This window comes from Erigeron canadensis, chromosome 4, assembly GCF_010389155.1.
Source record: "Erigeron canadensis isolate Cc75 chromosome 4, C_canadensis_v1, whole genome shotgun sequence".
Lineage (NCBI taxonomy): Eukaryota > Viridiplantae > Streptophyta > Magnoliopsida > Asterales > Asteraceae > Erigeron > Erigeron canadensis.
In genome coordinates, this window is record NC_057764.1 from 25,612,777 (window position 1) to 25,636,918 (window position 24,142).

The following is a 24,142-nucleotide window of genomic DNA, read 5'->3' on the forward strand; positions in this document are numbered from 1 at the left end:
CTCAAATTAAAAGTTGACATTCATATAAGAGTCTATACTTTTTCAATTATGAATTAAGGTTTCTCTTTTATATATATTTAGAGATTATATTCATTCTTTCAACTTTTTTTCTTGTTCACGACGTATATATTATTTTTTATGATTTTCTCAGATATGAAGATCTCGTATTCTTACAATTTTCTTTAACGGACTTCAACAACTCAATGGTTAAAGTTACGCCGCAATGGCTAAAGGTTCCCACATTGACTTAATAGTTATTCACTATATAGAAAAGGTTTTTTAATGGTTAAATGAAACTTAAAAACAATAACTTTTTTAGATTACATTTCCATAACCAAAACGACCTAAAGCACAAACCAGATGTCCAGATCCATTATTTTGTTCCACCGTAGGAAACCACACTATGACACTAAGTTATTATAATACTTTATCCATCAACTAATTCTTACTATGGAAAATGCATGAATTTGATGTTTAAATTCATGTTTTTCAAGTAACTATAAGTAATGCTTTTTGGGATCATGAGAAGTCATGAATGTGAATAACTCAAGTAATTTTAGTTGTTTGCAAAGATATCTAGCATTCATGTCCAGAGGAGGAAAAAATAAATTTTCGTAACATTTGATTATAACTCATCTTTCTCGTGATCTTCAACTGAAGGGTGAGCATGACCTTCTTCATTGTTGTTTTTGGCATGGAGTTCAGCAAAAACATCGTCGAATGGAGGATCTCCTGGTCTTCTGAAAAGCCGATCCCCAATCTTAATCTCATATGCTTCTGGTTGGCTTAGTATAAATTCTTTTAGCTGAAACAATCAAACCGCAGGTTAACTTATGAAGACAGGTGCGAAAGACGTGATATAAAATTGAATATCAAATGAATACTATGGATACGATTCTATGATTTTAGTGAAGTGATTGATTTGGTGTTTCATTCATTTGTCATTACCATAAAGTGTTACCCATGTGACTTGAAGGGCAAAGGCCCCCTCAATGGCCTCATGTTTGGATCATGTCAATTTAAGTTACTCTTTAATATTGTCATATCAACATGGTTGTACATGTTCATTAGGCCAAATAATCATTTGATAGTGTTTGACTTTTTTTAATCATTGGATTGACTTTTTTATGTAAAGGGCTAATGAAAAGGACGAAATAATTTGTAATGTGAATGGTTTGGAACGAATTGTAAATACAAAGAATATTAATATTGACATGATAGTACATGTATTATATCGTTATACATTGCATATAGATCCATTGATTGACTTTTTGAGTCATCATACTTTCAGATCAGCAATCTTGTAAAAGCAATTTTGAAGAAACCATGGAAAAGCAACATGACGAAGGAAATTTGTTTTATATCAATTCCTGTTTGTTTATATACAATCGCTCGTTATTGCAAAGTGACTACTAGTTTTCCACAAGTATGTCTGTTCATAAAAATAATTTAAGCACTACATCTGAAATACTCAATTACCCATTTGGTATCAGACAGGGTTCAACTGTAGGTTTACACCAGAATTTCTATTGTTATTGACATGATGATTAGAGGTTTTTGTTGCTTCCTCAAGGAGTTTGTATATTCAAGGTCTAACCTTTCGGCAGTGGTTTAGATAGCTATTATGTATGACAAAAGATTATGAGGCAATTTGGGTAATGATAACGAACCTCTAGAGTGTCTTGGCCCTTTTCCAAAGTAAACATGATTGTGCTCACATCAACACCCATAAATTTGACCTCTATGGCTCCTGTTCTTGCAATTTTGCTCCATTTCATAGCAATCTCTGTTATCATATCCTGCAAAACATGATAATCAAGATCCGTCTTCAGTTAAGTTTGCCAAACTGACGTACTTTGTTGTAAAATCCCTCACCACGATTACCATTTGACATTAAAAGAGTCGAGTTATATGTGAGCAGCCATATCAGTCCAAAGTCAAAACTATTTCTTGAACAACTAATGAATAAGCAAAAGAAGAATTTGATTAACATAGGATGGCAAAACACAATCATGTTGATCTTTTAACGAATCTACGGTCTATTAATAGGAACATGAGAAAATGTTATAACTCCCTCATCCCAATAGCTAATACCTACTGGAACTTGGTCAATTCCGCTACATTTGTTCCTCTATGATCACAGCCCTGTTCAGAATAAGCAATGTACTAAAAATGGTGCTATTATTATGTAAAATGCAATCCAAAATCATACTTAAAGTCCATCTCAAGTCATATTACGTAACCCTTTGACTACTTTAAATACATATAATGAATAGAACGCTCAGAACTAGATAATCACTTGATTAAATCACAACAAACCTCTGCCTAAATACATATATTTGGAAGTATTTAGAATTTTGCCAGGAAAAGGAAAAAGTAAATATATAGTATAAATACATAAAACGCAAAAAACTAACATTATAGTATAAATAAACATATTTCCTGGAATTTTTGCCAGGAAAAGGAAAAAGTAAATATAGTAAATACATAAAAAGCAAAAAACTAAAACATTCTAAAGAAAATCGAGTTAAATTTCCCTATATAACATTGTGTCATTAAAGATCTAAAACCAACATACATACAAAATTGCATTTTGACTTTGACCGACAACTCAAAATCCAACAAACAGAAACAAAAAAAAAAACTCACCGGAGTTCGACGAACGCCTAACCGAAGCTTAACGAACCCAAACGACGGACCAGTCTGTCGTTTCATCATCTCATCTTGCATCTTGTTAAAATCCATATCGGAAAAATAATCTGGCGGCGGATCAAAAGTAACTTTCTTCTTTTTCTGTCCCCATTCTTTCCATGCTTCGTCTTCTTCATCGTCTGCCACGTCATCTAGCTCATCAGGTATGTGAATTTTGGCGGCTGAGCCGTATTGGAATATGGTTAGAGTTACAAGGATTAATAGGAGACGGAGCTTGATTTGAGAATATAATATCGCCATTGATTTCGGCTATGTGATATGTGTGTGATGATATATATATATATATAGATACAGAAGATTTGTATAACAGCTTCTTCTTTTTTTTTTTAATAACTGTAAACATTCTTTCACATGGGGCACTTCACTTTAATTTGGCGCATATTAGCAACCAACAGGATTTTAGCTTTAGACCACCTTAACCTTTTAGGTAGGAAGTAAGTGAAAAAATTATATAAAAAAAAAAGTCACATAAAATAAAACTTACCTTATTTTTTTTTCCACTTGTCAGTTTATAATTAGTTAACATTTATTTATAAATCTTATTGGTTTTTCTTTTATATTTTTCATTTTATACTGCTTTATAAGAATATAAAAATATGGTATTTCCTATTTTTCTTTACGAACATTTTGACATAAATTTTGTTAAAAACGGAGAAATTTTGAAAAATATATATTTTTGGATACAAAACCTTATATTAAAATATATTTTTATGACAAAGAAATTTTGTTATCTATTTTTTTTTAAATAAGTCAATTTTAGTCTATAAATAGTGTATAGATATAAATTTTATTGAATTAACAAAAACCATATCATATTAATTTAGTTAAAAAAAATAATATAAGTTGAGTTGTGAATGTGGGTAAAAAGTTGAGTTGTTTAGGTGGAAGAGAGTGAAATTAATTTTTTATTAAAGGTTGGGTTGATGTAGGTTGTGCAGATAGTCTTAGGTGGGAGTACAAAATTTTGACTGAGTTTTAAATGGTCTTCAATGGTGACTCATTAGTGTAATTTGGTCTTATGTTGTGTTTTTTTTAATAGGCATGTATTCAAATTTTAGGTTATCTCAAATGCTAAGGACGTTTTTAGGCGTTCTTGAGCTGTCACACCATATCCTTACAAATACTTATATATTCTTATAAATTCTTATACATCCTTACAAATCATTCAAATCTTATAATTTTATCTTCAACCATACAAACATCCTTACAAATACTTTTACCTCCACAAAAAACAAATATATTAGGTAAGGACATGTAAGGGATGCCCTTAGGCATCCTTCAAAAAAATCTTCAGTTTTGAACAAGCTTCAACGGCAAAAGATATCCAAGGGCACTGATGTGTAATTCCGAGTTTTAAAATTTATAACACGAACTACCTAGCTACTGTCTACTACACACTTGCGGGCAGTGTACCCGATCGTATGCAGTATAGTTTACTTGGTAAATACGAGTTTGAACACAAGGACTTATTTAAGCAATTGTTGAAAATAAAGTAATTCAGAAAGAAGGGGGTTTTGTGACCGAATTTTCACGTTGCAAAAGTTAAAAAATAATTAATAATTCCGAAAGATTAATCGAAAGAAATCCGGTATGACTGGGCAGTGATCGTCCTCAAACGATAGTGAAAATGTTTTTATCACAATAGAAATTTAAAGGTCATCCATCTTGAATTCGCTTAACAACATGTTTAGATTCCACATAAATGAAGTTCAAATCTAGTTAAGTTGATAACGATAATCGTGACAAAATAAAGACACAAACTGGTACCACCAACGTTTGTAAAGTCATTTAAATCACTTAATTAATCAGTTCCTTTGTAAAAGCCGGTTTCACCAATGCTTAAAACAATTTCTCTAACCAACTAGTTTATTTAATTATCAAATTAACAATTGTATCTATGTGAGGAAAACGTGGTACCACCAACCGTTATTCAACACGTTGATAGGATAATTCTTTTTATAAAAATGATGTTCAACATACCATGAACTAGTGACAATTTATTAAAGTTAATTAATTGAAATCATATATATGTTCAACGAGTACCACTAACGAAGAATATACATATCACCAACATCATAAAAATAATTCATAAAGAATTAAATGATCAAGATCACGACACAACGATAATCAAAATCAGCTTTGAATTAATAAAGTAGTGCAATCCTTACATGTTGTCTCACTCCATCAAGATGGATGATTAAGTATTTAGCTATTCATATTGAAATAAATAAAACTAACAATAATAGAAGAAATCATGGTATACCAATGAAATGAACAAAATCCGGTAGCAACAATGATTGGTAATCCAAATCTTTGCTCCAAAATACTAAAGGCTATGAGTATTGCTAAGAAAAATCTCTCAAAAATTTGTCCCTAATTCAGAACCCTAATCCAGTATATATATGAAAAATCCGTGTAACACCCGTTACAAATGTAACTCTCGTTACAAGAATTCGCATGTAACACCCGTTACAAATGTAACGCCCGTTACAAGCTTTAGGAAATGTCACGGCAGTTATGCAACCCGTGACAGTGGAGACACACGTAATGTGTGTTACATGGCTAACGGGTGTTACAAGCTCCAGACTTTGTTTTCTTCGTCTTTCATTTGATTCCAACCGAACCTTTCTCTCGTTACTTCCATGGATCATCGAAAACAACCAATTCATCCGTATAATCGTTCTCCAACCTGAAAACACTCAACACTACCTCAAAGTATCGAAAGTTGGATATAAAACTATAAAAATTATGAATAATTGGTACTAAAAATATGTGAGAAATGGTATAATATTGGTCACTGGACCAAATGTTTAAGTGGCCTCTTCACCGATCCATTGGTCTGACCGGTTTTAAAAGTCGAGTAATGTCATAAATACAGTAAAAATAATCATACATTGAATAGAATACAAATATAAAATTTAACATATTACTTGAACAATGTGACATGTTTTGTCTAAAAGCTTACACTAATATTCGTATAATATAACTAGGGAAACCGTATATAATATATATAACTAAAAACTATTTTAATGATTGGGTAATTCTAATTTCAATTATGGTCCATTAACAAAAAACACATTCCAGCCCAAAAATCCTTAAAAGTCCACAACTAGTCAATTAGGGCATCTTTGTATTTTGTTCTTTCTCATATTCTCTCCCTCCCTCACGGCTCTAACTGTAAGTTTTATACAAACACAAACACACAAGAAAAATGATGCAACCAGAAAAAACACATCTATTGACTTATAACGGATGCATTTCTTACTCAGGATAACTTTCTCTTCAAGATCGACCAAGATGGGAGATGCTCTATTGCAAATTAATTTGCATCTCAGGGCCATAGACTAAAGTTGTATTGAAAAATATTATTCATTGTGTGTGTGTGTGGGGGGGGGGGGGAGCATCCCTAGTCCCCCACCGGCTCTGCATCTGGGAGGGATTAGAGAGCAAGCAAATGAGTCAGATTTTAGCAACATTCAACCAACGATAACTAGCATAGTTGAGGAAGCAAAGGAACTACTCCTATGTGAATATGAAACAGGTCACAGACAGTTAGTCTAAGTGCTTACCACTGAAGACATTTTGAGCTTGAGAGTTTTGCCTAATTATTAGGTGCTTTCAATAGTTTTGGTGTGGTAATAGACTAATAGTAAGCATTAGCTGGTGGTTATGTGATGTATTTAACTTTTGTGTTGGTGATAACTATCCTCTTTAAAAAAAATGTTCTTCAATGAAATATAGATGACACTTTATTAATGGTCATTTCTTTGAATATTTTTTTTTAATCGGGATTATTGGGATCGAGATCATTTATAGTTGAGATAAACTTTAAAAATAAAGTTGAATAACTCTTAACCTTTGACTTTAATTCAAGGGTCAAGTTTTAAAAATCAAGTTAACTTTGATTATATCAAAGGATTACAATCCTTCAAACTTTAATTATGAAGTTGATCCAACTTTAGGGAACTCTTATCAGGATTATTGATTGGCTATCAATTTATCTGATTAACTCTACTTTTGGTAAAAGAAAAACCTATTGTAGGTTTCAATATTAGTTTTCGTTTGTGGAAAAGTAATACTAAAAATACAAATATAAGAGAGATTTTTTTAAAAATAGTTATTTACTTTCTCAATAGCTTTTTCCTGGAAACAACGAAGAAGAAAAATAAACAGTTGATATGATTAATTCGTTTGACATAATCCTTCATACATAGAAATTTTAGTTTAGTAGCTTAGAATGTAAATAACTTTATACGAAATGTTATATTGTGTACCAAACTTCAATCATGTATATTGTATGTAATGACTTTTCAAATTTTGGTTATTGAATGTATCTGACCAATCAAAAACTTTCAATTGACAATGTGACATTTGACGTGATACTTATAGGGTTGCCACATTTACCCTGGTACGTTCAATAACTGAGATTTGAAAGTTTATTACATACAATGCATAAATTTGAAGTTAAATACATAATATGATAATTCTTGTAAAGTTATTTATATTATGGCCTTACAAATATTTTGCTATAACTTTTAAAATTTTATCATATAGCACTTAATGTAAAGTGTTAAACACCTAGTTATGAATGACCAGATTTTTAAAAGTATAGTAAACGTATATATCGAATAATCGAATAATGACTAGAACTATAGAAATACATAAATACTTACACAATTCACACTAAATCCAGTAAAATTTATTGTTGAAAGACCAAATAGTTGAGTCGAGAGGTTTCTTCAATAATGCATGCTCATGTTGGAGCACTAGATATTAAGATTTTTTTCAGCAATTATAATACAAACCGACCTTAGCTCAGTTGGTAGAGCGGAGGACTGTAGTTGTCAAAAAGCAGATATCCTTAGGTCGCTGGTTCGAATCCGGCAGGTCGGATTTTTAAATTTTATTTTTTACAATACAAATAAACAAGCCTTTAACGCTTTAACAATATCTAGTGTTATTTTTCTAAAATTGCATTCCCGATAGTAAACTTTTTAAAAGGTTTATGCAGTTGTTACATCTAACAATTTATAATAAAAGGACCAACTATCTTTTTTAACCGAAATAATAATGCCTTTTCTAATTTTATGAAGTGTTTAATTAAATTTAGACGTTTATCATGAAATCAACTAAAGTATGCACTTAACCAACTCTACGTAGGTGGGTTGACCAATGGAATCTTCTAAATCCACTATGTGGACTTTGAAGGTGAGTTTTTTCTAAGGTCTTGGGTTTGAGTCTTAGGTTTCTAAAGTTGTCTCCAACACATCTTAATCGAAACTAACTTTAAAAAAAAAAAACTAAAATATGCACTTGTTTTTTTTTAATTAATTAATTTACGATAATAATGTTGTTCAAACACAAAGTAGGACGAAAGATCACTTCTAAACCATTTCGAGTTTCAGACACATGATTGAAGTAAATTAATGGTCATCCGAATATGTTGATATATATGATTAAGTTCTTTATGATTCTTAAATTTTTTATTGCTACGTACCAAGATTTTGTATCAATATGTTTTAAGCAAAATTTCATTTGTGACCTCCCTCCCCATCATAAGTTATGTGCAAGATTTTACCATTATACGCTGAGGTTATATCGTGTTCTGATTGAATGTTCGGAAACTTTTTTTTGCATTTGTGACCTCCCTCCCTATCATATATTTATATCTATATTACATTATAAAGTATAGGGTAAATTACACTTTTCGTCCCTGAAGTTGACAGTTTTTGCACTTTTCGTCCCTAACGTTTTTTTATTACAATTTTAACCTTAAAGTTGGCATAATTTTTCAATTGACGTCCTTTGACCAAACAGTGTTAAGTTTCAGCCGTTAAGTCTGACACGTGCAAAACACGTGATGGACTGAAAGTGCAAACGTGAAAAGTTCAGGAACGAAAACTGAAATTTTCTTTATCAATTGTCATCATCTTCATCTTCTCCGGCTGAGTGGCCAGAAAATTCGCCGAAAAACTTAAAATGTCGATATCTCACTTGTTTCTTTGAATTAGATCACGAAACCACCACCAAACTTCTCAAAATTATTTTCCGCATCAATCCTGACCAAAAGATTTTAGATTCAACACTTGCCGGAAAACTGAAAATGTATATCACAAGACACAGCTAAAAACTAATGAACCATATTCATCTTTTTGCTATATGTTCGTTCCTTTAAACATAAAACTAGGTAGGCACGATGAAATCTTATAGTATCCATTACCAAGCTGAAAATTTAAACAAAAATTAATAGTAATCATAACAGCAATTAGTAAACAGCATTGGCATGAAGTTGCAAAGTGACCATCTAAAATTACCTTGAAAATCTTAGAAGCATAACATACAAATCTATAATATTCTTTTACTCTTGATATATGTGTGCCTACATGCAAGGAATAAAATTGGATACACATTGATAAATAGCAAATTACCAAAGACTTTACTGGAACATAAAACCTACAGTTTGTAAGAAAAAATTTGATAAAGAAAACTCCCTCCACTTCACCAATCACAAAAGAGGCAAAGATGCATCTAAGATATATAAGAAATTTACCAGAATCTCAAATTTTTAATTTGCAAAAAGATGCAAACATGTAAACATAAGGATTTCTATAAAAAGAAAATGTTGCAACGATACAGAGAATTTTGTAAACTAATGTTTTTCCATTATGTACCTGCTTATCACATGACTAGTTATGCGAGCATGGGGCTGTCCATTGCCACACTAGTAAGTTACATATTTAGCTTTTTCAGCATGGGCTAATGACAAGCCGAATACGGTTTAATTTTTTGAGTTTTCCGGAAAGTGTTGAATCTGAAATCTTTTGGTTAGGATTCGTGCGGAAATTAATTTTGAGAAGTTTGGTGGTTGTTTCATGGTCTAATTCGAAGAAACGAGTTAGATATCGACATTTTAAGTTTTTTGGCGAATTTTCCGGCCACTCAGCCGGAAAAGATAAAGATGATGACATATGATAAAATAAATTCCAGTTTTCGTCCCTGAACTTTTCATGTTTTTCATTTTCAGTCCCTCACGTGTTTTGCACGTGTGGGACTTAACGGCTGAAACTTAACACCTTTTGCCCCAAAAGGACGTCAATTGAAAAATTCTACCAACTTTAAGGTTATAATTATAATAAAAAAACGTTAGGAACGAAAAGTGTAAAAGCCGCTAACTTCAAGGACGAAAAGTGTAATTTACCCTAAAGTATATATTCTTTTTTTTTTTCAACTAAGTTTTTGATAATCTTAAAATGTCTCTCTCTTTTGTTCATTAATTTAAACATTTTCATCAAATAAAACTATAACACCATTAATAAAATTATTTACAACATACATCCATCAACTCTTAAAATAACTACATTATCCTTTTTACATTAATTATTTTTACCAACCAGTTGCCGCAACCGTCACATCGTGCTAACATTTGTCTAATGTGAAATGATGTGTTTGAGTGTCATCTTTGTCAAGTCAACAACTTTTGCAACCACCTGTAACTCATCAATTTCGTCCATGACAATTTCATATCCGCATACAACCCACTCGCGAGTTGCATCTTATTTACAGCCCATCTGTGAAAAATTGGACTTGTGTGTTTCGTAGGTCAAAAAATTATTTGAATAAGTTAAATGAATCCATAATAAAATAGTCCATACAAGTTATAAAAAGTTATGGTTAGAAAGTCATAGTAAAATTAAATTTTTCTAAATAAAAAAATATGTTATACTTTTGAAAAGTAAAAATTATATTTCCAGAAGAATTTTTGATACATTAATTGCACTTTTATGTATGATGACTAGAAGAGACATGTTAGATACCGATTATTATATATAATAATTAAATACCCTTTTATTTTTAGAAAAATGTGATATACTAGTTGGTCACAGCTAATATAACCATAGTTGACGTATAAAATTATCTCAAGTAACCAAATACAGTTGAAGCTATCTAATGTAGAAGATGTATGATATGTATATGTCTAAACTACTATATAAAGAGTCACTCCTTACTATTTTGTTAATTACACGATTGATATACCTAAAAATGTATGTAACTACTCGATCAATACACCTATTGATAAACATATATGGTTTAACATAAATACTTTTAATAAAATAATTTAAAATATTTACTTGTCAATTGCTAAAATAACAAAATTAACCTTTTTTTTATATCAATTATCTTTATAAAAATATTATATATTTCTCACGGCCACCACTAGTCGCCGCCCTAACACCCACCGTCGCTACCATCATTGTCACTGAAATCATATAAACATTATTCTAGTTTTTAAGAGTAAGTTGGATTTTTAACAAGTCACTAGTATAATAGATCATCTCCTTTTCTATTTAAATACAAGATCATAAGATCTAAACTTACAAAACTTTCATATGATGCGAGAAAACTTTTACTTAGAATATATAAACATAAATTTATAAGATTTGAACGGAAAATCTTTCGTTTTGTCTCGTAAAAAAGGCATAATACTTGATACATATGGGATCATCATCATCATGTGTAATATGTTCACACTTTCCACACGTAAAAACAAAAATATACTTAATCTGTCATAATAAAAGTGTCATGTATTAAATTTTTAAAATTTATGTTTTTTTGATTTTGCCTGTAAATAATTTTATTGTGTTATATAATATTTGAAAAAAGTTATATAATTTGTATATGTTTTAGAAATATTTTTTATTTCGTATAAATTTAATTAAAGTTTATATAACATAAAAAAATATATTAAAAATTAAAGATTAAAAATAAAAACTTTAAATATTTAAAATAAAACACTTTTAATGGGACAAGTGGATTATAAAATAAAAAAAATACAAAGATTTTCCGATGACAAACATTGCATTAAAACCATGAGTACTTTTTATATAAAAGTTAACTTTTTTGAATATTTTAATAAAATAAAAATACAATATAAATTTGGGCGTAAAATATCACAGAACATATTCTAGGGCTTGTTCGACTAATAAAAAATACTATATTTTTTTCCCATCTGATTGTGCGTGAAATCCTTACACACTCACACAAAGTAGGTGAAAGAGAAAAGCCTGTGAAATCAGATATATATTTGATTCTTCCGGTAACTTCGGTGTATCTCACCGTCTTCTAGATCCATCGCACCACTTACTGGCCCACACACCCACAACCCATCCTTATTCCTTTTTTTTTTAATTAAAAAAGAAAATCAATTTCTCAATATCTTACCAAAAAAAAAAAATAGTTATTATTTTTCTAATAAATAAGTGTCAGTTACGTGGATCGTTAGTTACTAAAATAATTTACAACGAATTTCGGTTTAATTACTGTTGATTCGATTTTTTTTTTTTAACTTTTTTTTATAATTAATTTTTTTTAGATATAATATTAATAGATAGAAATATAGTGTTTTTGTATGCAATCTGGTGGCGGAGGTAGTGGCCATGGGCGGAACATGATGGCCGGACCACCGTCTGCTGCCGGTTCGCCGTCGTCTTCTTCCTCGCCGGTTTCGCAGCCTCATTTAGGTTTTGATCAGCTGAAGCTTCAACAGCAGCAACAGCTGCAAAGGCAGGTTAGGCTTTTTCCAATATATATATATATATATATATATTTGACTGTGTATGTATATATATATTAATATTATTGGAAGTGTAGTAAGACGGTGTTTGGGATTACGTTTTGAAGTGATTATTTGATTATTACGTTTGCAAAACGCAAATAATCTAAAAAAGTGTTTGGATGAGAAAGTGATTATTTGCCTTGAAAACGCAGTTTTGGAAACGAAATGTAATTTTTTTTTTTTTTTAAGAAAACGCAAAATCTGTTTCAAACACCCCCTAATTACGTTCTGCAGTTTGTATAGAGTTAGTTAGTTGTGTAAATAATCTGCAATTTATTTATACTTTTTAGATAAGCAGATTTGGTGTATATATAAGTCCTCTATGTTTGAGTTTGCCACTATCTGTATTGCGTGCCACATTTCGCGAGGTTGACATTAATCGCATTATGGTACTGTTTGAAAGAGCTCAGAGTTGCAAGTCTAATCAAACCAGAATTATTTATTGCCTTTTAACTAGGGTGCAGTATATGGATTTTGAATTGTTTTCTGTGGTATTGTATGATGGTCATTATATAGAGCACTCTTTTATTCTAAATCTTTATATAGAATGGAATGAGCATCACTTAAATGGATAACGGTATTTAGCTGGAACCAACATTATGGTATACAATGACATCTTAAGAACTTGGAAGTTGGAACTGTGAGTTAGAAAACTTGACAGAAGATCATTTTGAAGGGTTAAGTGTAATCTAAATAGGACTGCTGAATTTCTTGAAAACTTAGAATTTAGAAGCAACGCAAAAGATGTTCTATAATCGTATCAGGACCGGATCAGTATTTTCCTTTATGGCTTTATATGGATACAAGGCTTTCTGATGACATGTACTGACATTTTAAGGTTGTGTGTGGATGTCTTCTTAAACAGTTATCTTAATGTGACATGTTTGGAATTGGGGATAAATGTCTAAAGAAGTTGGTTTGGTCTTGTTGGCCTGTTATTATTTATTATTTAAAAAATATATTTTGTGTAAATCATGCGTGCAGTCCTTGCAACAACAATTGATGCGAAACCCTGAAGTGAGAGAAGCTATATTAGCCTATCAAGCTGGAATACAGCAAGGAGCATTAGGAGGTGCTTCAGCCTCAAGTCCTGGCACTATGCAACTTCCGCGAGTCCTGCAGCATGTTCAAGAGGAAGGACAAAATATGAGACCGGGTTTTGATAAACACATGATGAACCCTATGCAACAAGCGTACATGCAATATGCTCTTCAATCCCAGCAAGCTCTACCAAAGTCATCTCATGGCATGCAAGCAGAACAGCAAACGAATTTGGGAGTGATAGGGAAAGATCAAGAGTTGCATATGGGAAATGCAAAATTGCAAGATATTCTTTCGTTTCAGGCTGGTAATCAAGCGCAAATATCGATGTCCAAGAAACCACTTGAACAATTTGGCCATGGAGGGAAGCAGATAGTGGAGGAAAGCCACCAGGCTGTTTCCGATCAAAGTAATCATCATAGTCAGATTCAGAAGCATTTTGCCGTTTCAACATCGGTTGGTCAATTGATGCCAGGGAATAGTGCAAGACCCATGCATAGCACTCCACAAGCCCAGCAGGGTATTCATACTATTGCAAACAACCAGGTGGTGATGGCTGCCCAGCTGCAGGCAATCCAGGCTTTGGCTCTTGAACGTAACATCGATCTTTCACTTCCTCAAAATGCTAATTTGATGGCACAACTGATGCCAGGCATGCAGTCAAGGATGCTTGGTCCACAAAAAGCCAATGAAAGTAACATGGTCCCACAGTCAAAGCAGCAGGTGACTTCTCCACAACTTGCAAGTGAAAGTTCGCCTCGTAGTGATGTGTCTGCCCATTCAGGCTCTACCAAAGGAAGGCAGACAATCTCACCTGGACATCTAGGGTCAATCTCAAATACCATGATAGTCAATCCTAGTTCTAGCCAAGGTCACCAGTTTCTCAATCATGGGCGTGAGACCCAGTTGCCACCTAGGCAACCCACTGGGAATAATGGGGGGATGTCTACTATGCCTCCACCACAGTCACCTGCTACCATGAGCCCGGGTGCAGATTATTTTAGCAAAAACATGCTAAATGGTTCAGAGTCACTGCAAGTACCACATTCTAGGCAGCAGATGAACATGTCTTCTCCACGGTCTGCAGCTTCATCAAATGATGGTGGACTGGAAAACCCTTTATCTTCTCAAAAAGGAAAAGCAATACCAGGCTTTACAAAACAGCAACAACATGTTCTTAAAGCACAAATTCTGGCTTTTAGGCGTATAAAGGTTTGCAAAACTGTATATATCTAAGATGTGGCAGTTTTAATCAATTGACTTATAACTGGGCTGGTGCAGGTTATATTTATTTCTAACAGGTAAATTAAGAAATACTCGTAGCTTATTAGGTAACGGGGGTTCAAAGTTGGAAAGTATCTTTTTAATGCATAAAACCTCATAAACTTATTTTATTCATGAACTAGATTTTCTTTTCATATATGGCAAACTGCATTATTGAAAAACAGGAAATTGGGACAAACATGGCCCCCCTACGAAACATTATGAGTTTTGATCTCAACTCATTCTGACCCGTCACCGACTCAGTCGTCACCCTTTTTACCACCTCTAAGTTATTGCCTGCGTGTATGTTTGTTGTATCTTTCAGACTGCTTTTTGTATGTTTATTTTTTATCTCTAAATTCGACTTGATGGCAGAAAGGAGATAAAACTCTACCTCGTGAATTACTTCAAGCTATTGCCCCACCTCCCCTTGAAGTTCTGTCACAGCAGATCACTACCCCTGCTGGTAGAAGTCCTGTGGAGTCAAACAAGGATCTTCAAGCTGTGGGATTGTCTACTGGGATGAATATTTTGAAAAGAGATGTGTATGATGAGAAAACATCTGAAAGCTCACCAGCTAATGCCCAAGGTACAACTATAGTAAACGAGACTCCATCAGTCTCTCTCCCTGCAAAAGAAGAGCAGAGAAATATTGGATTCTCTACTAAACAGGAAGTAGAGGTGGTTACAGAAAAGGGTAAAACAGTTGCACCAGGACCTGCTGTTGTATCTGAGACTGTTCAAGGTAGAATGACTGCACAATCAGGAAGTTCAACTCACTCAAAAGATCCAGTCCCTTCTAGAAAGTACCACGGTCCACTGTTTGACTTTCCCTTCTTCACTCGGAAACATGATGCTTTTGGATCAAGCATGATGCTCAACAACAATAACAATCTAACACTAGCATATGATGTGAAGGATCTCCTTGTTGAGGAACGAGTTGAAGTGATTAATCAAAAGAGAAACAAGAGGTTAAAACAGATTGGTGGTCTACTGGCTGTGAATTTGGACAGAAAAAGAATAAGGCCAGATCTTGTTTTGAGGTTGCAAATTGAAGAAAAGAAACTCCGACTACGAGATGTACAGAGACGTGTGAGGGAAGAAGTCGATCAGCAGCAACAGGATATAATGGCCATGCCTGACAGACCATATAGGAAATTTGTTAGACTGTGTGAGCGCCAACGCATGGATCTCAATAGACAAGTTCGGGCTGCACGGAGAGCCCTTAGAGAGAAACAACTGAAATCAGTTTTCCAGTGGCGTAAGAAGCTTTTAGAAACTCATTGGGATCTCCGTGATGCACGGACTTCCCGTAACAGAGGTGTTGCTAAATATCACGAGAAGATACTAAGGGAGTTCTCAAAGCAAAAAGATGATAGGAGTAAAAGAATGGAGGCTTTGAAAAATAATGATGTGGAGAGGTATAGAGAGATTCTTATGGAGCAACAAAATAGCTTACCAAGTGAGGCTGCCGAGAGGTACGAGGTTCTCACCTCATTTTTATCTCAAACAGAGGAATATCTCTCCAGACTTGGAGGCAAAATAACAGCTTCCAAGAACCAGCAGGAGGTTGAGGACGCAGCAAATGCTGCATACGCAGCTGCGAGAGCTCAGGTACTATCTCCTAAAGGTGGCATTTTTGATTCATTTATACACAAATGGGGCAATTTGAATTATCTTTATGATCCATTTATACACAGATGGAGCAATTTGAATTATCTTTGATTTCCAAAGTTTAAATCTAAAAATGAAACAGATTGAGGTTTGGGAGAAAAGAAAAGAAAGGAAGTGAGTCAAATTGGGTGAAAGTTTTACAAAATGTATATAAATGCTCATAATCTGCCCATTTGCCACCTCTATGATCTCATTCGGTGGTGGATGGTCAATGGATCATGGAGTTCATAATATTGTTAATTTGTTATGTATGTAAGCATGAAAATGGTTCTTTATCTGATATTCGATTCTTTTTTAATATGATTGTCAATTTGATGCTAAAGGGTCTTTCTGAGGAAGAAGCGAGAGCTGCAGCATCTTGTGCTCGGGAAGAAGTTCTAATAAGAAATCGTTTCTCCGAAATGAACGCACCCAAGGACAGTTCATCGGTCAGCAAGTAAGCTCCTAATTCTTACTGCTAACGTGTAACAAGATAATTATACCATACAAAAACTGAGTATTTTTTCCTCCATAGAATTGTTTTGTTTCATAGCTCCACCAAGTACCCATTTTGGAATGTTCGTGTGTAATATCCCCTTTAGGAGAGTATTGAGATCATAAGATTATTAGGTTTTTTCCTATTCATGTTTCTCTTGTACTGGGTGTCAACAGATATTATACTCTTGCACACGCGGTCAGTGAAAGGGTCATACGGCAACCGTCAATGCTACGGAAAGGAACTTTGCGGGATTATCAGCTTGTATGTTACTCGATTCTTGATAAAATGCACAAATTAAATGACTATGGGTTAATTTGGCATGCAAATTCTTTTGTTGTCATGGTTCCTGCTAATCTGTTTTGCGCTCTTGTTAATTTATTTGTATTCCAGGTTGGATTGCAATGGATGCTTTCGTTGTATAACAATAAGTTGAACGGTATATTAGCTGATGAAATGGGTCTTGGGAAAACTGTCCAGGTAGCTACTTGTCTGTGTTTTCTTCTGTACACCAAGAAATTGAATCTTATTATCTTATGTCTATTGCAACAAAGTTATACCATCTTCTTTGCACAGGTTATGGCTTTGATTGCTTATCTGATGGAGTTCAAAAGCAATTATGGTCCACATCTTATAATTGTGCCAAATGCTGTTCTAGTTAACTGGAAGGTTGGTTAACCTTGATTGTGTTCCTGTTAGTATTTGCCTTCAAATGCATGTCTAACTTGCTTCTCTGCAGAGTGAGTTACGTAGTTGGTTGCCGGGCGCGTCTTGTATTTACTATGTTGGTAATAAAGATCAACGGGCAAAATTGTTTTCTCAAGTGAGAGTTGCTTCAAAGTTTTTGTTTATAGCATTTTAGTAAGTGTGTGTCAATGGCTCACATTTTTTTTCCGTGTTAGGATGTTTGCAATATGAAATTCAATATCCTTGTGACAACCTACGAGTTTATCATGTTTGATAAATCAAAACTCTCGAGAGTTGATTGGAAGTATATAGTTATTGATGAAGCACAAAGAATGAAGGACAGAGAGTCGGTTTTAGCTCGTGTTCTTGACAAATATCGCTGTCAGAGACGCCTTCTTCTCACGGGCACCCCGTTACAGGTTTGTTGAGGCCTTCAGAGCCATAGTCTTATAAGGGTTACATTTCTGGGGATGTAATTATCTATTTATACCTAGTTGAATAGCTTTTTTACAGTTTATAGTTTTTGAATGAGTAGCTTGAGTCGAAGAGTCTTATATCCTTTTTCTTTAACTCTGCAGAATGATCTGAAAGAGCTCTGGTCATTATTGAATCTATTACTTCCTGAAGTGTTTGACAATCGTAGAGTATTTCATGACTGGTTTTCACAGCCCTTTCAAAAAGAAGTCTCACACAATGCTGATGAAGATGATTGGCTAGAAACAGAGAAAAAAGTTATCATCATACACAGACTTCATCAGATCTTGGAGCCTTTCATGCTTAGACGCCGTGTTGAAGATGTGGAAGGTTCACTTCCTCCAAAGGTAATATTTGATTTTTAGTTTTAATCATCAGTTAGAGGTGGAAAACTTGACCTCTTTTACTTATGAAGGCTTTGATTCGAGTTATCTCTTATTTCAAACAGTTAAATTAAATAAAGAAAAGAAAGAAGGTTTTTAACTTACTCATGCTGTGAAATGAGACATATCTATACTCCTTTAGAATAATTATATACCCCCTATTTTAGGAAAGTATTGGAAAATGGTTAGATGCAAAAGTACTAAATTACCCTTCATAAACACCCTCTATGGAAAGGGTTATTAGAGATTACCAAATTTGCTCTTAATGAATTAATTTACAGTTTAGAATCTTATCTTGCTAATTTACACTCTTAGTCCTTATCTTTTAAAATATCTCTACTATCACCATTACATCAACTTACACGGTTACACCACTCGACACCAATTGTCGATGTCATCATCACTCATCACCGACATCACTAAACCGCCGTCGTCGTCACCGCCGCCGCATTGCGCGGGTACCATGCTAGTATATTATCAATGGTGTAGAGTTTATACCCTAAAAGATTAAACCTACAAGGTAAACAATGGGAAAACTGTCCAAAGTTCAGTTTTGATGCATAGCATAAACCTCTTTGAGTCATTTTGTTCAAATTTTAGATGATTATTTTTCGACAAACTACGGTCAACCCAAGCTGAAATGAACTGTACTGCTACCCAACCAGACCCGTTCATTCCATTTTCTGCCTTTAATAATCAATGTGTGGACTTTTTATTTTTTACCCTGAAGCTAACTTCATTCTGACTTTTGCAGATCTCGATCATTTTAAGATGTAAAATGTCAGCCATCCAAGGTGCAGTGTATGACTGGATAAAATACACTGGCACAATTCGAGTTGACCCAGAAGATGAAACGCGCAAGATTCAAAAGAGTTCATTGTACCAAGCCAGGGCATTTAAGCCAGTGACCAATAAATCAATGGAGCTCAGGAAAACTTGCAACCACCCTTTGCTCAACTACCCGTATTTCAATGATCCATCCAAAGACTTTCTTGTTAAATCATGTGGAAAATTGTGGGTTCTAGATAGAATCCTAATAAAACTTCAAAGAACTGGCCATCGAGTACTTCTGTTTAGCACAATGACTAAGCTTTTAGATATTTTGGAGGAATATATGCAGTGGCGTCGACTTGTCTACAGAAGAATTGATGGTACAACCAGCTTGGAGGACCGTGAGTCAGCTATCACCGACTTCAATAGCCTTGATACAGATTGTTTTATATTTTTGCTCAGTATTCGTGCAGCTGGGCGAGGTTTAAACCTTCAAACAGCGGACACTGTTATCATATACGATCCCGATCCAAACCCTAAAAATGAGGAGCAAGCAGTAGCTAGAGCACATCGTATCGGTCAAACACGAGAAGTCAAAGTCATTTACATGGAAGCTGTGGTTGACAAGGTTTCAAGTCATGAAAAAGAGGATAATTTTAGGAATGGTTGTAGTGTTGACTCAGACGATGACCTGGCCGGTAAGGATCGATACATAGGATCTGTTGAGAGTCTCATAAGAAACAATATTCAACAGTATAAGATTGATATGGCTGATGAAGTCATCAATGCTGGAAGGTTTGACCAGAGAACAACACACGAAGAAAGACGATCAACTTTGGAGTCATTGTTACGAGATGAAGATAGATATCAAGAAACTGTTCATGATGTCCCTTCACTTCAAGAAGTTAACCGAATGATTGCTAGAAGTGAAGAAGAAGTGGAGATTTTTGACCAGATGGATGAAGAATTTGATTGGGCAGATGAAATGACACGGCATGATCAAGTTCCTGAGTGGCTTCGGGCTAGTACTCAAGAAGTGAATGCTACTATTGCTAGAATGTCAAAGAAGCCCTCGGATAATATTCTTTTTACAGATAATATCGGTGTGGAATCAAGTGAAATGGGTTCTGATGTTACTGATAAAAGAAGGGGACGGTTCAAAGGGAAGAAGTTTCCAAATTATGTTGAACTGGATGATGACATAGAAGAGTTCTTTGAAGCCACCTCTGAAGAGAATGCAAAGGTCGCGGAAGAAGTTTCCGGGGACGATGAAACTGTTGGTCTTATTGAAACACCTGCAGTAGATAAATTCCAATCAGAAGTTGATGTTCCTGCTTCTGTTAATAGGTACGAGTATCATCGTGAGCCATCTGGTTCTACTAGACATAATCAAATGCTTCAAGAAGCAGCTTCTTCAGGATCATCTTCAGGCAGCCGACGATTAATGCCGATAGCGGTTCCTTCAAATTCCTCCCAAAAATTTGGGTCACTTTCTGCATTAGATGGGCGGCGTGGTTCTCGCTCGAAAAGGCTGGTATGTATCCCTTATTCCCTTTGCTCAAAGCTTATCAAATTTCATGCTATATGGTGTTGGCTGTGTCAATCTGTTTAAAGAATAATGGGTTGATTTGGTTTTATTTCCAGTGGAACAAATCAGTCAAAGTTTGAAACTTGCCTAATAAGGAAATCGGTTGGTTAGATCACCCATTCTATATTTTTATTTGGAAGGCACAAGACTTACACCTACAACCACCTAATATCTACGTCAATTGTGTACAATGTGAACTTAACTCACAACATGTAGTTTGATGGATCCCTCTAGTATCGCTAGGCTAAATGCCCATTAGTCGCCCAAAGTATTGTGAAAGACTCGAAACTTCCTAAATCGCTATTGTAAACAGGTTTTGTAATCATGGCCCTTGGTAATGATTAAGCGTACAGTATTCTAAACATTCTGTAACAAATAATCACTTTCTGTTTTAATATGAAATCTCACTATCAGTTAATTATCGAATATTTGTTGACATATATTATAATATGGGAAGGATCATGTTGTCCTGGTGGGTGGTGGCATCCCCAGCATAGTGCTGTGGTCCCAGTATGGGGGACTTTGATGGTCTTAGGTTCACGCCCACCTCCCTTCATGGGTAGCTTCACCAGTTGCTCATTGCTTGTGCATCGAGTTTCAGGGAAGGGTTGTGTGGGTTCCAAATGAACCCCGGGTCATGGTTTTTTAAAAAAGCAACCCTTTCGGTAGATAATATACTAATTTTTTATACCCTTTCAGTTTTCTTAACTAGAGATCATCACATAAATTCCCAGCCTGTTTGGATATGTATTAAAAACTTACTCTTTTATCTCTTTATCAGTTTGCACATTTTTCTAACCCTAATCTTGCATGTATCTAACTTTATGTACTCAACTAGCATGATGATCTAGAAGAAGGGGAGATTGCCATGTCTGGAGGTTCACCTTTGGATCTTCAACAATCTGGTAGTTTGAACCAGGACCGTGATGAAGCTGAAGATGAACAAGTTTTGCAACCGAAAATAAAACGCAAACGTAGTATTCGAGTTCGGCCAAAGCATGCTGCAGAGAGGCTGCATGACAAGTCTGGTGATCGGCCTTCTCTTCTCCATGGCGAGTCCTCTAAGCTACCAATTCAAGCTGACCATAGACCACATGCCAAGACTCGGCCTGAGCGGAAGTTGGTTCAAGAGAACAACTCTTATAAGCATGAGCAGATCAGCCATTCGTTGAAGGCTAAAGTGACCCCTCCCACCCAGAAATTTGCAGGGAAACCAACCAGAGCAAATCCTATATCTGCTCCTTCAGAAAAACACTCCAAAGGCTCAGATAAAGTGAAGAATGGAAGTGGGTCACTTGGTGGAACTACAGTTAACGAGTATATCCAAAGAAGGGTATGTGTTATAGTTAATAGGAGTAAATCTCCAACTATCTTGTGCTGATTTTTTTTTTTTATCTATATACTTAACTCTCTGCGTGCAAAATTAACAAATAAATACATTGTGCACTTCTAGGAGGGTTAATGACATAAAAACGTAACTGAGATTGGTCGAATTTCAATCTTAGGTAACCATGTATTTGCCCCAGAGTAAACCATTAAACATTCAAAAAGTTTGATGACCTTCAAACAATCATAGAGTTTGATATCCTTGATCCTTTCAGAAAGCCATTATGAGTTTTCTTATTTCAGCACTAGTTCGATGCTAATGGGTCACTTAGTTACTGGTTGTGGAATTTAAATGCCAAAATACTCATTTTTCTTCATGGGCTTTTAGAAGTCGCTCCTTCTTGTAAAATATAGTGCTTATTTGCCCAATTACATTTTGTTTGGAACAGTCGGGTTACAACTACTAATTTTGTAAAATCTACCCACTTTTATTTTAGTTGATCATTTTCTGTTTCCTGTTCCCCATCAGCTATTGGTTAAGTTTCTCTTGTTACTGAACATGATCTTTAATCCCTTTCTGTCAATTTGCAGTAGTCATTATTACCTAAAAAGGTCGTAAATATGATTCTGGTGTACTATTAATTGTGCAATTTTGTAGTTTTATATCTTTCTGCTTGGTTGTCCTTGAGTCTTATACTTGCTTACTGCAGTGTAAACATGTAATCAACAAGATTCAGCGTAGAATAGACATTGAGGGCCAACAAATTATTCCTTTGCTAAGTGATTTGTGGAAGAGAACAGGAAGTCCAGGGAGCAGTGGTGGGAATAATCTTCTTGACCTAAGGAAGATCGAGGCACGTGTTGAGCGGGTGGAGTGCAAGGGAATTGCGGATTTGATAACTGATGTGCAGGCTATGTTAAAAGGGGGAATGCAATACTTTGGATTTTCGCATGAGGTATTGTTTAATTTTGTGTGCTTATATGATGCATGTTTGAACAATAATGTGTCTTTGTCTAGATGTTTAATATGTGTACCATCCGTATTCCGTAATCTGAAAGTTGGAGCATTTGACTCACCACATGAGAGGAATTTATTAAAATTGAAGTATTTAACACCTAAAATACCCTTTAATGGGAAGGGTCTTGTTGCGCTGATGGAAAAAGTATTTGTTGTTAAACAGGTGAGATCTGAAGCAAGGAAGGTGCATGATTTGTTTTTTGACGTGATGAAGATGGGCTTTCCTGACAAAGACTTCCGAGAAGCCAGGAGTGCACTCACTTTTTCTCGCTCCTTGGCTTTTTCATCGCCTAGAGGATCACTACCGGTTGGTCAGACCAAACGAGCAAAACAGATTATTGACCCGGAGCCTGAACCAAGTACTCCTTCAAGACTGATTTCTCGTGGGTCCGTCCCTGCTAGAGAAACACGCTTTGGAAACAGCAGCACCAAGGGTAGTGGAGCCCATGCTCCGGAAGAATCTAAACCGTTCGCCCATCCAGGTGAGCTTGTCATCTGCAAGAAGAAGAGAAAGGACAGAGAAAAGTCTGGGGTGGTGAGACCTGGGAGCACGGCAGCTGGTCCCGTTTCGCCTATTGGTAGAGTAAATAAGAGCCCGGGTCAAACAAGATCGAGTCAGAGTCAAAGTGTTGGTCCGCAGGGAAATGGGGGTGGAGCTAGCATCGGTTGGGCGAACCCCGTCAAGAGAATGAGGACAGATGCAGGTAAAAGGCGGCCTAGTCAACTATGACAGTTTGTAGGTTAGCATATAGATTTGTGCCTGAAGTACTATTATTGAAAGCTTAGGTTATATCTCTTTGACGCTTAATGTGGATAGCAAAACTATTTGTTTTGCCCTTGGATAGAATTTCATTATTAATGAAAATTGAAAATTGTAACCAGTATGCGTTCATTTCCAGTCTCAATCAACTTTTCTGTTATTAAGTAATTGCATTTTTAAAGTATTTTATCTATGGAGGTATACAATAAAGATCAATCTTCAAGGTGCATTACAGATACAATAATATAATAAGAATAATACTGGAGTATTATTAAATGTATAGATTTTAACTTTTTATTTCGTTGGGTTTGTTTAGCAAGGGCTTTTAGGAGCTTAAAGCCCGTGAGTCTCTAAAAC

At 34.7% G+C, this 24,142-nt stretch overlaps 2 protein-coding genes and 1 non-coding gene across 3 annotated transcripts; 2 read left to right on the top strand and 1 right to left on the bottom strand.

Annotated features, from left to right (window-relative positions):
• Nucleotides 1-494: 494 nt before the first annotated feature.
• LOC122596805 lies at nt 495-3,039 on the bottom strand. The gene is made up of 3 exons (XM_043769450.1): nt 2,650-3,039; nt 1,671-1,799; nt 495-805 (listed from the first exon to the last, which is right to left on the bottom strand). Exons 1-3 carry the CDS (start codon nt 2,950-2,952, stop codon nt 626-628), a joined length of 612 nt encoding a protein of 203 aa, XP_043625385.1. The 5' UTR covers nt 2,953-3,039; the 3' UTR covers nt 495-625.
• Nucleotides 3,040-7,516: 4,477 nt separating this feature from the next.
• On the top strand, nt 7,517-7,605 carry TRNAY-GUA. Its single transcript is given in 2 exon segments — nt 7,517-7,553; nt 7,570-7,605. It is a non-coding gene; the product is annotated as a tRNA-Tyr (tRNA).
• Nucleotides 7,606-11,993: 4,388 nt separating this feature from the next.
• Nucleotides 11,994-23,906, top strand: LOC122598128 (ATP-dependent helicase BRM-like). The gene is made up of 14 exons (XM_043770727.1): nt 11,994-12,277; nt 13,310-14,578; nt 15,005-16,243; nt 16,627-16,739; nt 16,955-17,042; nt 17,172-17,258; nt 17,355-17,447; nt 17,518-17,601; nt 17,681-17,884; nt 18,044-18,286; nt 19,077-20,627; nt 21,520-22,014; nt 22,718-22,963; nt 23,189-23,906. Exons 1-14 carry the CDS (start codon nt 12,119-12,121, stop codon nt 23,753-23,755), a joined length of 6,438 nt encoding a protein of 2,145 aa, XP_043626662.1. The 5' UTR covers nt 11,994-12,118; the 3' UTR covers nt 23,756-23,906.
• Nucleotides 23,907-24,142: the final 236 nt, after the last annotated feature.

Coding starts and splice junctions, on each gene's coding strand:
- LOC122598128 (XM_043770727.1), top strand. CDS start 12,119: ATGCAATCTGGTGGCGGAGGTAGTGGCCATGGGCGGAACATGATGGCC. Junction 17,885..18,043: donor TCACGGGCACCCCGTTACAG/GTTTGTTGAGGC, acceptor TTAACTCTGCAG/AATGATCTGAAAGAGCTCTG. Junction 22,964..23,188: donor ACTTTGGATTTTCGCATGAG/GTATTGTTTAAT, acceptor GTTGTTAAACAG/GTGAGATCTGAAGCAAGGAA.
- LOC122596805 (XM_043769450.1), bottom strand. CDS start 2,952: ATGGCGATATTATATTCTCAAATCAAGCTCCGTCTCCTATTAATCCTT. Junction 1,800..2,649: donor TAGGCGTTCGTCGAACTCCG/GTGAGTTTTTTT, acceptor CATGTTTTGCAG/GATATGATAACAGAGATTGC. Junction 806..1,670: donor AGGGCCAAGACACTCTAGAG/GTTCGTTATCAT, acceptor TGATTGTTTCAG/CTAAAAGAATTTATACTAAG.